This window comes from Colletes gigas, unplaced genomic scaffold (genome assembly GCF_013123115.1).
Source record: "Colletes gigas isolate AHSC1104 unplaced genomic scaffold, ASM1312311v1 Colletes_gigas_Sc00001, whole genome shotgun sequence".
NCBI lineage: Eukaryota > Metazoa > Arthropoda > Insecta > Hymenoptera > Colletidae > Colletes > Colletes gigas.
In genome coordinates, this window is record NW_025106630.1 from 6161497 (window position 1) to 6175778 (window position 14282).

The following is a 14282-nucleotide window of genomic DNA, read 5'->3' on the forward strand; positions in this document are numbered from 1 at the left end:
TAAGCTGGAACGTGCAGACCGAGGGGGTGGCTCGTAGAAAGGGAGGGGGAGAGTACAGGAACGGGCCGACAGATGGCCGTTGGTCAGCGGGACCGCGTGGTCCGGAGTTTGCCAATTGGGGAAACAACTTGGTGCTCTCGAGGTTATTAGATTTTCAAAATGAGAGTGCAAACCTTCCCTTCGACACCTGTCGCTCCCCCGCGCGATTCGATGCTCCGGCAGTGTCACCTGGGACAACCCAGCTCTGGACGTATTTTTCCTCGTCGCTAATAACTTCGATAGTAACTTTTAAGCGGACATCGCCCTGGAATAGTCAAACTAAGAAGCCTGGATCCTTGGAGAAGCGTATCGCGCGATCATCTCGGAATTTCCGATCCGAAATCGACCATCTGCTGATTCGGAGTTAGAGGCGACCCTCGGTACTCGCGAAGGTAGCGATTCCCGCTAATCGGTATCGGGTCTCGTCGATGATGCGATAGGTAGGTGGTGCAAAGGTCGTTCGGCTAGGTGCTTAACGCGGTTGTAGGTGGAATATCGACGCTGCCGATCGTTCTCCCGCGCGTTTTACCGTTTGTCCCGCGCGAATACTCGAGAACGAGCGAGGTACTTTTTCCCCCACCAGACCGGCGACCTCATCCACGGGCCTGGAACCTCACCAGCATCGCCGCCGCCGCCTCCGTAGCTGCTACGATAGTCAGCGGAGCTCCCTCGCATCCCCCGGGCAATCTTTTCAATTTAAAGTCAAGTATTATGGCTTAAATTGCATTATGGTTTCCTTCCCCACGAAGAAGGTAGGACCGGAGAGGAGCAACGAAGGGCGGCTCCTTGTAAGCAAGACTCAATCACGCCGCTTAACCTCCGACCCTACAACCCAGACCCGGGCACACAGGCGCACCATCACCGACAACGCGATCCGTTCAATTCATCTGGACGCTGCCAGCGGACCACGAGGTCCAGGGACCACGGTGCATCACAGGATCGCGAAACTCGTCACGGAGGGTAGTGTCATCGTCGGGTGTGGCTCACGATATCGCGAAGAAACCCAAGGGTGACTTTACTTATTGTGAAAATAATAGTTGCAAATAGATGATCATCTTAATCACGTTGGCAGTTTGTTTGTTTGGAGACACCAAATCTATTTTCTGCACGATATCGACAGTGATATTTTTCCAAGTATTTCAGCAGGGCGATCGCGCAAATAGACGAGTGGTGCCACCAGGCGTAAGACGATCATCCCTAACGATGCTTTTAATTAGAAACGAGAAAAGAAACGACCGCGCGGGACCAGAGGGATTTTTCGTACGCGGCGCGTTATTACAGTCGACTGGAAGCCGTCCGCGAAACGCAATAAATAAACGGCCGGCCGAAGAGCGTAATAATACCGTCACGCATGCGATATCTCGATCTCGCGGCGAAAAACGGAATCGGGACGTGCGGATCGCCGCGGCGCACGTACATACGTAATATCCACGAGGCGCGAGCACGGAGTTTCTCTCCAGCAGCCTGGCGAACACACGCGTGCACGTTTCACACGAATGAATGAAACGAACCCAGCCCAACCCGGACCTTGAACTTGGTTCGCGGGGAAAAAAGTCACGACGCCCCACGTACCACCTTCCCGCGGCTGTAATAACGCGTTCCGTGCTGTCCATAAGGCATGTAACAGATACTCGCCGGCTAGGTGGTGGTGCACGCCGTCTTCTTGCTTTTCCCTTTTCCCGTATTACGTTATCGGTTACTTGCGAACCCGGTTTCGCCGTATGCGCGTCGCCGCCGCGCGCCTCTATACGTCCCTGCAGCCCAGACCCGATAACTATCGATAATTTTCATAGATCATCGACAACGGAACCCCCCCATCGAGGAACAATGCGGTTAATTATGCGGTAACGAGCGGGGAAAATGCAACCTCGATTGAGGAAAAGAGGATACCCCGGTCGAAACGACTGCTTGCGTTTATTTCGATTGATAAATTTACTATCGATCTGTGGAACTCCCATTAAGGGTGTACTTGTAAAACATAACAAATTAAATTTTGCACAAGATTGAAATACGTTACTAGGGAAATTATTTTGAACAACCCCTTTCTCTCCTATAATAAATATTTAAACCAAAGCCCTTTGGCATCTAGCATTGAACTGACTAGGAGCAATGGTACTCTGAGTCCGCGAGAAGTTGGCTAGATCACCACGTATAACGCCCCAAAGGATCGACGTGCACAAAATTATTCCTCGTTACAGTTCTAATCCAACGGACATTTCCCGGGTCATCCTAAGTTTCGAAACGCGCGATACACGGTGGGATACCCTAATAATCCACGGGGGAAAGTCGAGGTTCGCGCGGAGGACCGTGATCGCCGGACGTGGAAGCATCCTTATCGTCCGCGTTCTTAACGGGCAATCCTTAAGTAATATATTTCTCGGGGGTAATTGCAGGCAGCGATTTCGTGCGGCTCGTTCGAGATCCGCCAGATACGTCGGACTGTACCGCGAACCGTGTATTGCACGTGCAAAGCGGACGAGAGTGCCAGGCCGAGAGGTACGTACGGTAGGTTACACGCGTAGGTAGGTACTTACGTGCCTATCCGACGTAGGTAGACACTTGCCTTTTGAGAAGAGCAAGAGAGAGAGGGAGAACGACAGGGCACGAGAGAGGAAGGGCATCGAGGTACCCCAGGTACGAGGGGAAAAAGGGCAGAACGAGAGAGAGAGCGAGAGAGGAAAGGAACGAGAGAGTGGGCACTGATAGAGCGTAACTGACTTCTTGGCCGGTGCATATTACCGGGCTGTTAGAGGGCGGAGCTGGCTGATGAGTTAGCAACGTATTGACTTTATAATAATCACGTTAGCCGGTCCACCGTGATCCCTTGGTATTACGCGGTGGTTCGCGCGGATTCACGTACCGGGTGATACGCGCTGTTCGCGATCCGTGATGGACGTTCGCGGTAAAAATTTGACGACGACTCGTCGATGAAATCATCCGTGCCGTAATGGGTCCCAGGCCGTTCAGCCGATGCCGTTTAAGGCGTACGACGACGGAAGTTTTTTTCGCTGCGTCATAAATCTCGAACGGAGTCTTCGACGTTAGCGAAGCTGCCGAGAAACCGCGACTCTATAAATCAACGCGGAAAGAAATCGAATCCGGGAATACTCCGGGACGTCGATGGGGCCCGCGATGTCAACGCCGTCTGGCCCCGGCTGAGTTATCGCGCGAACCGCGAGTTACTCGATTCCAGCGAAACCGAACGAATTTCAGGAATCCGATAATAAGTGCTCGCAGGACTTTGACAACTTTTTTTGAACCGTTAGGCAACGTGCTGGAACACGACTATAAAAATGAATCGAAATACTAAATACTTAGTTAATACGAAATAAAATATTCCGAGAAAATACGTTCGCTGTGCTAAGCTATGTGAGAACCTTTTTGTAAAAATTTGCTCGCCTTTGGTATCAAGCATGGTAGTCGCTAGCTATCGTAAGAGAAATAGATAAAATCAACAGTATCTCTTGAGTTACGCCTCGATAGATCAGTATACAACAGTTTCAAGTCTCATACCCTTCGGCATAACTCAATTTCAACGTGTCTCTATTATTTCAGTACACAATACGAAGCATCGTGAGTGCTGCTCAGCAAGTTCGATCCCCGGAATGTTACAGTTATTATACATGTAGATTTACTCACTCGTAATGTGTATTTAAGCCCTGATTATCAATAATAATTTCTAGGTGCAAGTATGTCACTGGACATTCTCATTTTAATTTCCCTCGTAGAACCTTAAATCTCCATATAATACCTACACCGACTCTATCCGTGACTCTTGGAACGTACAGCCTAGAACGCGGTTAAAAGCTTCTACGCTCCTCTGCTCCTTAATTAGTAGTTCGGTTCATCCTCCACAGCTTCTTTTTGGACGCTGTCAGGAGAGGAAGCACGTGAGAATAATGCACAGGTTGGTTACATATTCGCACGCATCCGCTTGAACGACAGGAAGCCTAAATAGAGCAACAAAGTTGCGAACGCGCGATTTATTTGTTCCACCGTCTCGAGCGTTTTCCTCTTTTTGGACTAATGAAGTTGGCGGGCTTTTAGACGGACGGTCGGGTCCGCCATTTTTCCGGGGCTTTCGCGCGTTAATTGCACGTCTCGCGCGGTCCTCTTTGGGGATCGACGACTGGATAAAAACGCGCAACCTTGCTCAAATAAAGTCATTGCCGGTGGAATAACGGCGGCATTAATCGAGGCAAGAAAATAATTAATCCTCCACCGTGACTTTTTATCGACTCGTTATTAATACCCTCTTCGCGACGGCGATCATAATAGCATGGCTGGATCACTCTTACATGCTAATCTGCATCCCCGGATTACTTTCTGCCGTCGCAACGAAGTGTCCAAACGATTTTCCCCCGACAGCGACGCGATCATCGATCATTCGCGTGTAAAATCGACGAGGCAAATTGCTCGAACGGTTCGTAAAATTTTTACCCGGATAGAAACTTTGAATAGGTACTACTGTAAATACCAACGAAATAATTGTGAGACGTTTGAATTGAATTGAGACGACAGACATAACGGTAGTCAAAAGATTCTATGTCGACGCGAGACCGCAGGACCGCAGGAAACGAAACACGATGTGATAGGATCGCAGGTTAAAGTTATCCTCGTATGCATTACAAAATTTTTTCCAGCTCCCTCGTAACGTGTATCCACGTATCGATCGAAAATAAATTTGGTCAGGACTCGTGAATTTCGATCACTGCAAGTTCGAGGATTCCAAATTTTTGGCGGGAGTACGACAAAGTTGTAAATTGCTTTTGTATCGCCCGGTACACAAGCGGTAACGGTCAGCGACGGAGTGCTGACCCCCAATCTCACCTCAATTTGCCTACACGCCGCCATTTGCGTCAGCGAGAACGCCGAGCGGCCTATCTAAAATTATGATCTCAAAAAATACCCACGGCTGGTGTGGCGAGCGGTATGTTGCTCGCTTGCTCGCTCGCGCGAGTCGGCCAGCTCACGTCCCGCCGGTGTAATCGATTAATTATGGTAAATCGCGTGTTATTATAAATTTTAGAGGTAATTGGTACCTTTTTAGACGCGCGAAACCATCGCGAATCGCGGCGGACGAAACGAGGCTCGGAACGCGGCCGCCCTACGATTGCCGCAAACTTTCCAGGGAAACGTTTATTAATTTTTCATGCGGAATTGCGGCCACGAACGACGGAAGAACGCGAACAATGCCCGATGACGGTTCCTCGAATTGTCCGCCGAGGGAAGGCGATCGAACGTACGAAGAGGAAATTGCTGTTTACCTGCCAAGCGACGAGATTGAATCCGTTTTTGTCGAAAAACTAGGTCGCGTTTCTTTTCGATACGCTTTAGGAAAATATGAACTTGCGTATTGTTCGAAAACGTTGATCTACCTCGCCTCTTTCTATCAGGTGTCCGTAAGGACGCAATTACTCGTGCATCCTGCTTTCAAACAATATCGGATGACACCCGATAGTTAGGCTATACTCCTAGGCGATAGTCTCAGCCCCACCTCCTCGCTCAGGACACTCCCTTAGGGATCTTATTAAAGTTATCGGATAATACTTCCTGTTTTATTTCTCTTGTATTCGTATCTCTGCACCTGGCGCGTACAAGAGAAATAAGTAAAGCGAGGAATAAAGAAAGTAAACGGCAACCGTGATTATCATAATCCGTGAGATGCGATCCTGAAAATTACTTATTCGACTGACAGGTTTCCCGTTGTGCAGATTCGGGTTCCGATAAATTATTTCATTTTATAATTGAACTTTTTATTTTCATCCGACGAGTTTTATACCTCTTATCCGTTACACGAAATTTTTATTTGGATGAGAATTTTGGCCGTTGACGAATGAAGTTCTCAGACGCGGCAACCGATCATCGACGAACTTTAGTCGAAGCTCGCGACCGTAGTGCAGCCTTATTAACTCTTCAATTAACTCGCCGCTTCCTGAACGATGCTCGCGGACTGTCGAAACCCGCTATCGTTTATAGCCCGATGCTAATTTGTGGCGAGCAGCTGCTTGCGGCGAGCGAATCCACGCGACCGCCTCGAGCTTTTTGCGCTCGCTTCGCAACGACGTCTTTGTTGCTTATTAAAGAGGGCCATCAATTACCGGCGCGTATCTCATTTTTTCTCCTCGCCGTTCCCCGACGATCTCGCGCGAAAAATAATCAAGAACAACGCGCGTTATTGCTTGATTTATTCAGTGACACTATTCGGGGGCGTGCATAAACATTCGCGGTCGCGTACAAATGCTCGAAGGGGTTGCTCCGCGGCACTAAACGAAAGCTGATATTACTTTGCTCGATAATTTATAGCCAGCAACAACCAAGTTAATTAAGAGCACATTATGTGCGACCACCCAGGATCCCTCAAGATTCTCGCAAATACAAGTGAACTTTGAACATTCGCGTAACTTTGTTTACCTCGTATCGTGGTCCGAATTTGTCCCAGGAAGCAGTTACGTAGAGTGAAAAATTCCATTTCGTCTTTAATTGAACTTTTCAGCGCGCTTATGTGCCCGAGGTGGTCTTTCAACAGTTCGAAACAATTCGTCCGGCCATAAAACTTGTGCGCGACTTCGGTCACTATAAATCTGTACTCTTAACTGCGTGACGATAAATCACGCAACTAATATGAGAGCCGCGGCTATAGAGACTGCGAAACTCGTCGCGTAGATCTTTCCCTTCGATTCGTCGGAAATTCCCGCGAAAGAATCGACCCGCGGGACGGCCTCCTTGGTACAACGGCGACGCCATCGAGGGATATTTCCGTGCTGGCAAGACGCGGCCAGTTAAATCAGAATTCAATTTGAACGACGTTCGAGCAGGGAGATCCCCGTAGAAGATACGAAATATTCATGGCGAGAATACTTTATCGTTGTTATTCTTAGACCGCGATATACGGTCTTCCACGAGGATTGGCTAAATGCAAAAGTCCTGACCGTTTTCGCACCCGTTCGAATCGCCGAAGAATTTTTTTTTTCTTCGTTCAAAAATTTAAATACGCAAGGAGAAGAAATTTTTTTTTATGCAAAATTTTCCATCGAGGATCAGTTCTTTCTGTATTATAATAGATTTTTTAGTAATATGTTACGTATCTAGGCAGTTCCAGAGAATTTCTATCCAACTACAAAGTGTATTGGTCGTCAGAATTATTGTAGGGGTGGGTCCACTTTCGATAATGTAACATTTATTTTAGAAACACGTATCTAGTGACTTTAGAAGTCGATTGCCAAGTGTCTCGGAAGTCCGCAAGTGTTGTTTGCGAGAGAAAGATCGACGCGCTGCGACTGAGCGCGCCCTGATCGATTTAGCGCCAAATGTCGCCGTGTTTTACACGCGGCAATAATGGTCGAAATCTATGTAGCCAATATTTCAAGCCACCCTTTCCCTGGTCCCCTGTTGCCCTATATGAAACGTTCGTATATACCGTCGACGCCGTAGCCTCGGTTATTGGCTCGCATATGGGCGCTCCTCGATATTTCAAACAGCACGGTAAAATGGAGATAACCGGACGGTCCCTCGTAGAAATTACAATTTATTCGGTATAAAATCGACAGAGAGCTTACGGGAAAGTTAAATAAACGTTCCACAAAGTAAGCGGAATTTAATTAACATGCAAACGAGCCAACGCCGGTGGTTCCGTTCTTTTGCATATTTCTTGCTTCGATGGCCAACCAGTCGGAACACGTAGGCACGCGAAATAATTCGCCTGGGTTGGCCGAATAAACGGAATTTAAATACCTCGGAGGGAAGAGGCCGTTCCCGAGGAGAAGAATGATAGTCCCGAGGGAGAGATACATCCGAGAGGAACTGCAAGAAAGGATCCTTCCGTAACCGGGCCGCGTAATTTACACGCGACGAGACTACGTTACACAGTTCACCGACTTCGAAGATTACTTTTTAAGAGCCGCTTGTCCGCAATCCTTCTTCTTTCGATCCTCGTTCTCTCGGTCTGTCGCGCGCGGCCCGTTATCCGTCGGTGTGTGTGGGTTATATGCATCGCTACCTCGAGCAAACAGCGAACGATTAATTGGTTCCTGTTTGGCATCGACGGCCGATTGTGTGCGACGAGAAAGATGGGCCTCTAACCCGAGCGTCGGCGAACTTATCGATTCCACGAAACGGAGGCATTTTTCGAACAAAAAGGAACGTCGCATTCGCGGAACAAGAATTTTCCATTTCTCGAGACAAACATTTTCATTTAAAAAATGTCTCAAATATTTACTAAATCGGTGGCGTAAGAATACGCGTGAAACGAAAAGCGTTCGATCTACGACTACGTTTCCTGGAAGGTCGTGAGTCTATCAAAGGGCTGACGCAGCCTTCGAAGCCGAAAGGATCATCGCATCGACACATGTCCGCGGGAGCCCGTGGGTCCGTTACATTTTAGGGTGTTGTCCCTTCTCATTCTTCAAAAACCGGCCAGTGCATATGTCGGCGCAAGAAACATAATGTTATCAAGCTGTCCAGAGAGGAGAGTTCGTCGCCCGACAAGGACGAAATCCTTGGGGGACTTCGTGCTCGCTCTCGTCCACTTCGTCCTTATTGATATACCGAATAAACACACTTGGCAGCTAGGCGGGATAGCTTTGCGAGGCAAATAGACTGGGAAAGACCGCGCTGCACGATGTGTATTCTTTCTTAAAGTGGAAACGACGATCTAGACTCCTTTCTCGCGCGATCTATCGCCCTTTCCCGAGCATCGATTAAAAAATATTCGTGTTTTTTTCTAGTATCGCGAGGATCACCGATGAGAAACAGTTGCATTTGACTGAACGAAGCTGTTATTTCGCTCTCGTTTCAACTTTCGACCCTTATCGATCGATAGAGCGTTAGCTCACCTTGTCCAGTCGGTGGCTGGACGGTAAATAAAGATGGGTAGTTTTCCCATCAGCGTGCTCACACACGCAACCCCGTCCACGGACGGTGCGTTTGTGCGAGCTTGGTCCAGACGGTTTTAAATTCCGCGAGTCAAAGCGATGTTTGACATGGAAATGCCCGAACGATGCATTAAACATGCCGCGCGGAGTGCTTCCTGTCTTTTCCACGGAAAGGAGCAAGAGAACTCCAACCTCCGCCCCTTCGACGACCGTATTGCCGACGAAAGAGGCCCGATCGGGCCCCCCTCCCTCCCTGCTCTATTGTTCGAGCAATGTTTATTTAAGCAAACGAAGGGAGCTCCACGGACCGAAACCACCTTCTCGGACGTTTCAGCTTCCGTCTCGGATCGATAGTCGATTCCGAATCGCGTTCCTCGCGCCGCGACGCCTCGAGCCACGTTTCCATGCTTCTTCCTGATCGACGACTTTCGACTCATTGTTTAATGCTGACGTATCAACTTGCTATCCGTTGTACGTCTATTTACGCATTGCACAGAATTACGTAAGGAGATCGAAAAAAACTGTGCAAGGAAAAGTTTGATCCTACTCTTCTATTCAACGAAACTTTTGTACTTTAGAAAGCATGCCCAGTTATCGATGTGTTAATTACCTGCTCGTCGAATCGCTCGACAAATCAACGGGGTCCTGATAGCAGCCCGATGTGTATTTTTAGAAACATTATCGAACGTTTATCGAGAAATTTAGCCGACTTTGGAATCGAAATCAATGTACGATAAAAACTGAGATTTCGAAGCACGGTTATCTCTACGAGCATCTTGACAGCTTTTTTATGGATCATTGATTTACGATTCAAATTATGGATTTGTCGACCAATCGAGCACCGAATTATTATTTTCGCAGCGTTGTTTATTTTGTATATCAGTGGTTCTCAAACCTTGAGCTTATCATAGAGCACACTAGATTTTTGGTAACTTCGTCTATATCAAGAAAAAATCATGTACAACGTGTACGAGATACGGACGCTTTATGATCGTCTTTCGAAGTGCGACAGTTACACGCAAAAACGCTAATTATTATTGGTCACCATTACCAGTTTAAGAGTAAAACGGAACGAGCATTGCGAATCAGAGAATCGTGATTGGTGGAGTCACGTTTTGTCGAGGGTCGGAAACACGCACCTGCGAGGGGCAATTTCATCGGACCTTCCCGTAAAAGGAATTCCCCTCATTGTCCGGTAAATGACATCAAGCTTATTGCATTATTTAAAGAGGCCTCGCCTTAAGGCCGTTTTAAGCCGCCGACCCTCGGTTTTTCACAGTGTTTGTACTGCTTCTCGCGTCGAGGAACTTCTGTCAAACTTGCAATCTCCGTGGCCATCGTGGTCGATTTTTACCATAAATTTCCAGAAACGTAAATAAATCTCATTGATCGAAGATGCTGAGTATAAAATTTTATACTACTCTGTTTTCAGACGACAGAGTTTAATTAAAAACCCCAAGTTAGCTTAGAAAGTGTAAGAACCACTGCACTAGGGGCTGGAATCGTTACGATAACATGGTGCTGCAATTTCTACGATAATTTTTTTAGTTTCACTCACCGGGTGATATTCCAAGTTTCACGTGGAGGCTACTGGGGCTTCTATGATCGGGACTGGTCACGGGGGCGGCCGTGGGTGGTGACAGGTGGGGGTGTGCCGGTGTTCCGCCACCTGTCGTCGTCGTGGTAGTCGTGGTGGCGCAGGGATTTAGGGGTGAAGTCCTCTTGAAAGATTCGGTCCGCCACGCGACCTCGTTATCGCCTATCCAAACTTTACCTGCGGAATGAAAACGAACATGGTTATTAATCTGCTCGCATACCTGCGCACTCGAATTAGTCACGGTTCCTTAAACAAGAGAAACTTAAACGAGAAGTTACGACACAAAAGTCAGCGAACACTAAAGAAATCCGAGATCTTGACTTGAAAATGTACACAGTATAAAACGTACGATCTGTACAAGCATTTTTTAATATAAAAAAACTGTAATATAATATATAATAAATAAGAGAAAATACCAAAACGATTCTGTTACTTATTTACGATCCCAAGTTTACAACTTTATAGATATCCCAATATTTCTTTGCATTAAATTTCATGTTTCGAATGGTCTGCAAATTACTGTATTTTATAAATGTTTCTTCGACTTTTTGTAAGATATTAGCTGGGAAAAGAAATTTCCCGACGAAGAGAAAGTACGCAGTCCACGCTCACGCACAATCAGGAATGAAAATATTCGACGAGAAATTATTTCTACGCGGCGTTATCGAGGCTGGATCAAATTGCAAAAGAAGTTCCCGAAACAAATTCCCTGTCCCTTTCCTGTATTAATATAACGCGCGCTGGGGTCTTTGTGTCTGCGCAGAAAATAGCTTCTCCCCCTTCACGAGCTCGCGTAATTAGCAACCCTCCGAATCCCCTATTTCTGTCTGTTTTCCGGGCTTTCCCTCGTTTCCCTTAATTTCTGGGAACAATGCCTGCCTCTGGATGTTGTTCCACGCTGCAGTGTCTAATTACACCGGGGCACTGGACGTTTCCGAAACCGTCAGCCCTCTGTGCGGGGTGTATCGAATTCTTTCGAATTTGAGACGCGTCTGTCACTAACGAAGAACGTTCCTACCCCTTCGTACTGCAAAACCTTTCACTCAGTACTTTAGAAAAAGAACAGCGATCTGCGATGGAAAAGAAATCAAACAAATCTACCATCTTTTACTTAGTCTTGAATAGACTTTGCTCGATTCTGGTTTTCACCACCAGTCGACATTATAATATCTCGGAATCTCAGCGGAAAAATCCCCATTTTCACGACACCTCGTGCGTGACGCATCCCGGCGACGGAAGCACGCGAATATCGTATCACCCCCGCGTGCGTGAGACGTGACTCAGCCACGGTATTATTTGCTTGATGAATGATTTAGTCGCAGAGACTTAGCGCAGGCTCGGCCCGCGTCCCGCTCCAACCGATATCTCTCACCCCATTTTCTGTTTCCTTCGCTAACGAGGGCGAGGAAGAAGCGATCCTGATGGAGATGGAGGAACGAGAGAGGAAGTTCGGAGAGCAAAGCGAAGGGAAACAAAGAGAGGGTGGATACCGAAGAGTTTCGCGGCGGGTGGCTGAGGGAGCGAGAGGAAACGTTTACAGAGAGGAGCGAGAGCTGGAGGAAAAGCAGCGGGGCCGAAGAAAGTGTAGCTGGCGCTAACTAAGGGCGTCGGCTAATCAATATCATCAGAGAATGGCCGCTGACCTCCTCCGACCGACCGGTGGACCCTCCATTGTTCCGTATGCCAACTTCGACCGGGCTTTCCCGTAGCAAAAGAAACGACTCCATCTTAGTTTAAGCGCGTGGCACTAGTTTCTTCCTCCTTCCGCGTCCATCTTCTCGCTTTCATTCCCATTGCGTGCTGATTATTCCTAACTCGAAACGTCCACGATCAGACGTTCGTATATTTTACGAGGCATAACCTACGGATGATTTATGTCGATTTCTTGCCTCGATCTTTTCTCCGAGTATCGTTCCTAATAAATCGAGCCTGCAATCCTGTCGTTTCCATCTTCTTTTCTACACCGGGTTAATTAATCTTATTTCGAGAAACGATCGGATCTCTCTATTAGCCAAATTCTACCCGGTTATATTTTTGTAACAACACCGTTTCAATACGAGTTACAAATACTCAGGCACTGTAACTGATTTCTACGAATAGATGCAGAAGTAGGTACAGCAATTGATTCGTACAAGTAGAAACGCTTGTTCCACTGATATTTCCTGGAAGATTTATATACCTCGTCATATCTCACGGATAATGTAAAAATAAATTTAACCTTTCTATCCCGGGATTATTGATACGTTTCTTCGTCGAAATTTGCTAACTGGCCGCTTTCATTGAAACAAGTTTTGATAAATTGTACGCGCACGGTACAACGCGCGTTACGAAAGATAATTGCATAGTTCCACGAATATCCACGCACACACGACACGCGGTTACAAATATATTATACGTCAGAAAATTATCGATTGTAAAATACAATGCGCGCATATGTTACCGTCAGTTCCGAAACGGTTCATAATTTATGCGTTTCAACTTTCCACGATATTCGCGTAACTCGTGTACCATCGCGTTTACACCGAGTGGACTCGTACCTGCCAATTCGCGGGACTGACTGATGAATCCCGTCAACCGAACAAAGATTTTCATCGTTTCGCAGTCGCATTTAATTCGAACAGCAGACGCCAGTAGGTTATCCTCATTACCAGCTGCTAGACTTACGCCACCATTTTAATTTCCTGTTCGAACCTTACCGCTACCCCGGTAGCTTTCTATTCTTCGACCGCGGTGTTTCGACTCCATCTTAAAATTAATCACAATGCCGTCACGCGTGCGCGCTCGGCAAGCAACCGACGAACGAATCTCAATGCAACGATAATTATTCAGAATTAGTTGGAATTCTTGCGCACCCGCGGTATCTTTAATTCCTCTTTAATTAATAGTAACCGCCATAATGCTGGTAATTGGACGCTCATTTTCCTCCTACTGTGGTCTTCTGGCGAACGAACGAGAGTAACGATCCCCCCCGGCATCTTTGAATATTAATTAATACACGGTTGCGCAATGAACTGGTCATCTTTGGCAATTATTTATCGTCGAGTGGAATCGACCGGTCGAATCGGTCATCGATTACACGCGAAATCGTTATCGTTTTACTCGCGTGGAACTCTCGGATATTAAAGCTGGTCTGGATTGCGTTTCGACGAGGGTCCGTCGGTCAATGGCCGTGTCTTCGGGCCACGATTTCAGATCCACGGCATGGAACGACGGTTCCTTTAATCTCGCGGTGTTTGCATGCTCCCTCGGTTCCTTTCTACCCACAGGGAGACAAACGGAACCACCCCTCGAGGGGCGACGGAATCGACGTGCCTTCGCGTGCACATCCCGGAAAATTCAATTACCTTTTTCCTCGCGAGAATCGCGTCACGCGCTTGATCGATCGCACATCGATATAGCAACTTTCCGATTTATAGAAATTTCTAAGCTCCGCCCCCCCTCCTCATTTACATACGGTGGAGGCTCCACAAATGTTAAAGTTCGCGAATAAAATTTGCTTAACCTTGTTTGGGAGTGTTGCTCGCTGTTAGACGCGAGGAACGATCAAGAAAATCCGAGCGGTCGTTATTAAATTAGCATTTTTGGCGTGGAAAGCCGATGCGTAAACAGGCTGCCGTGTCGGAGATCAAACGCGAGCCATTACCCGCTCGCGAGAGTGAAAGCGTTTCCGGTCTCGTGGATTTTACTCGCGCGAGCTGGCCGCGGTCTGACTCCTACAACGTCGGATCTCACGAACCTCGTAATATCGCGTTCTATAACGCGCTGTTACGTTG

At 47.3% G+C, this 14282-nt stretch overlaps 1 protein-coding gene across 1 annotated transcript in view; it reads right to left on the reverse strand.

Moving 5' to 3' along the window:
* LOC122395351 (POU domain, class 2, transcription factor 1-like) overlaps positions 1 to 14282 on the reverse strand; it is a 131073-nt gene that overhangs the window by 44290 nt on the left and 72501 nt on the right. Inside the window, exon 3 of the mRNA XM_043392844.1 lies at positions 10471 to 10686. Coding sequence (XP_043248779.1) covers positions 10471 to 10686 — 216 coding nt within the window. The remainder of the gene's footprint in view (positions 1 to 10470; positions 10687 to 14282) is intronic.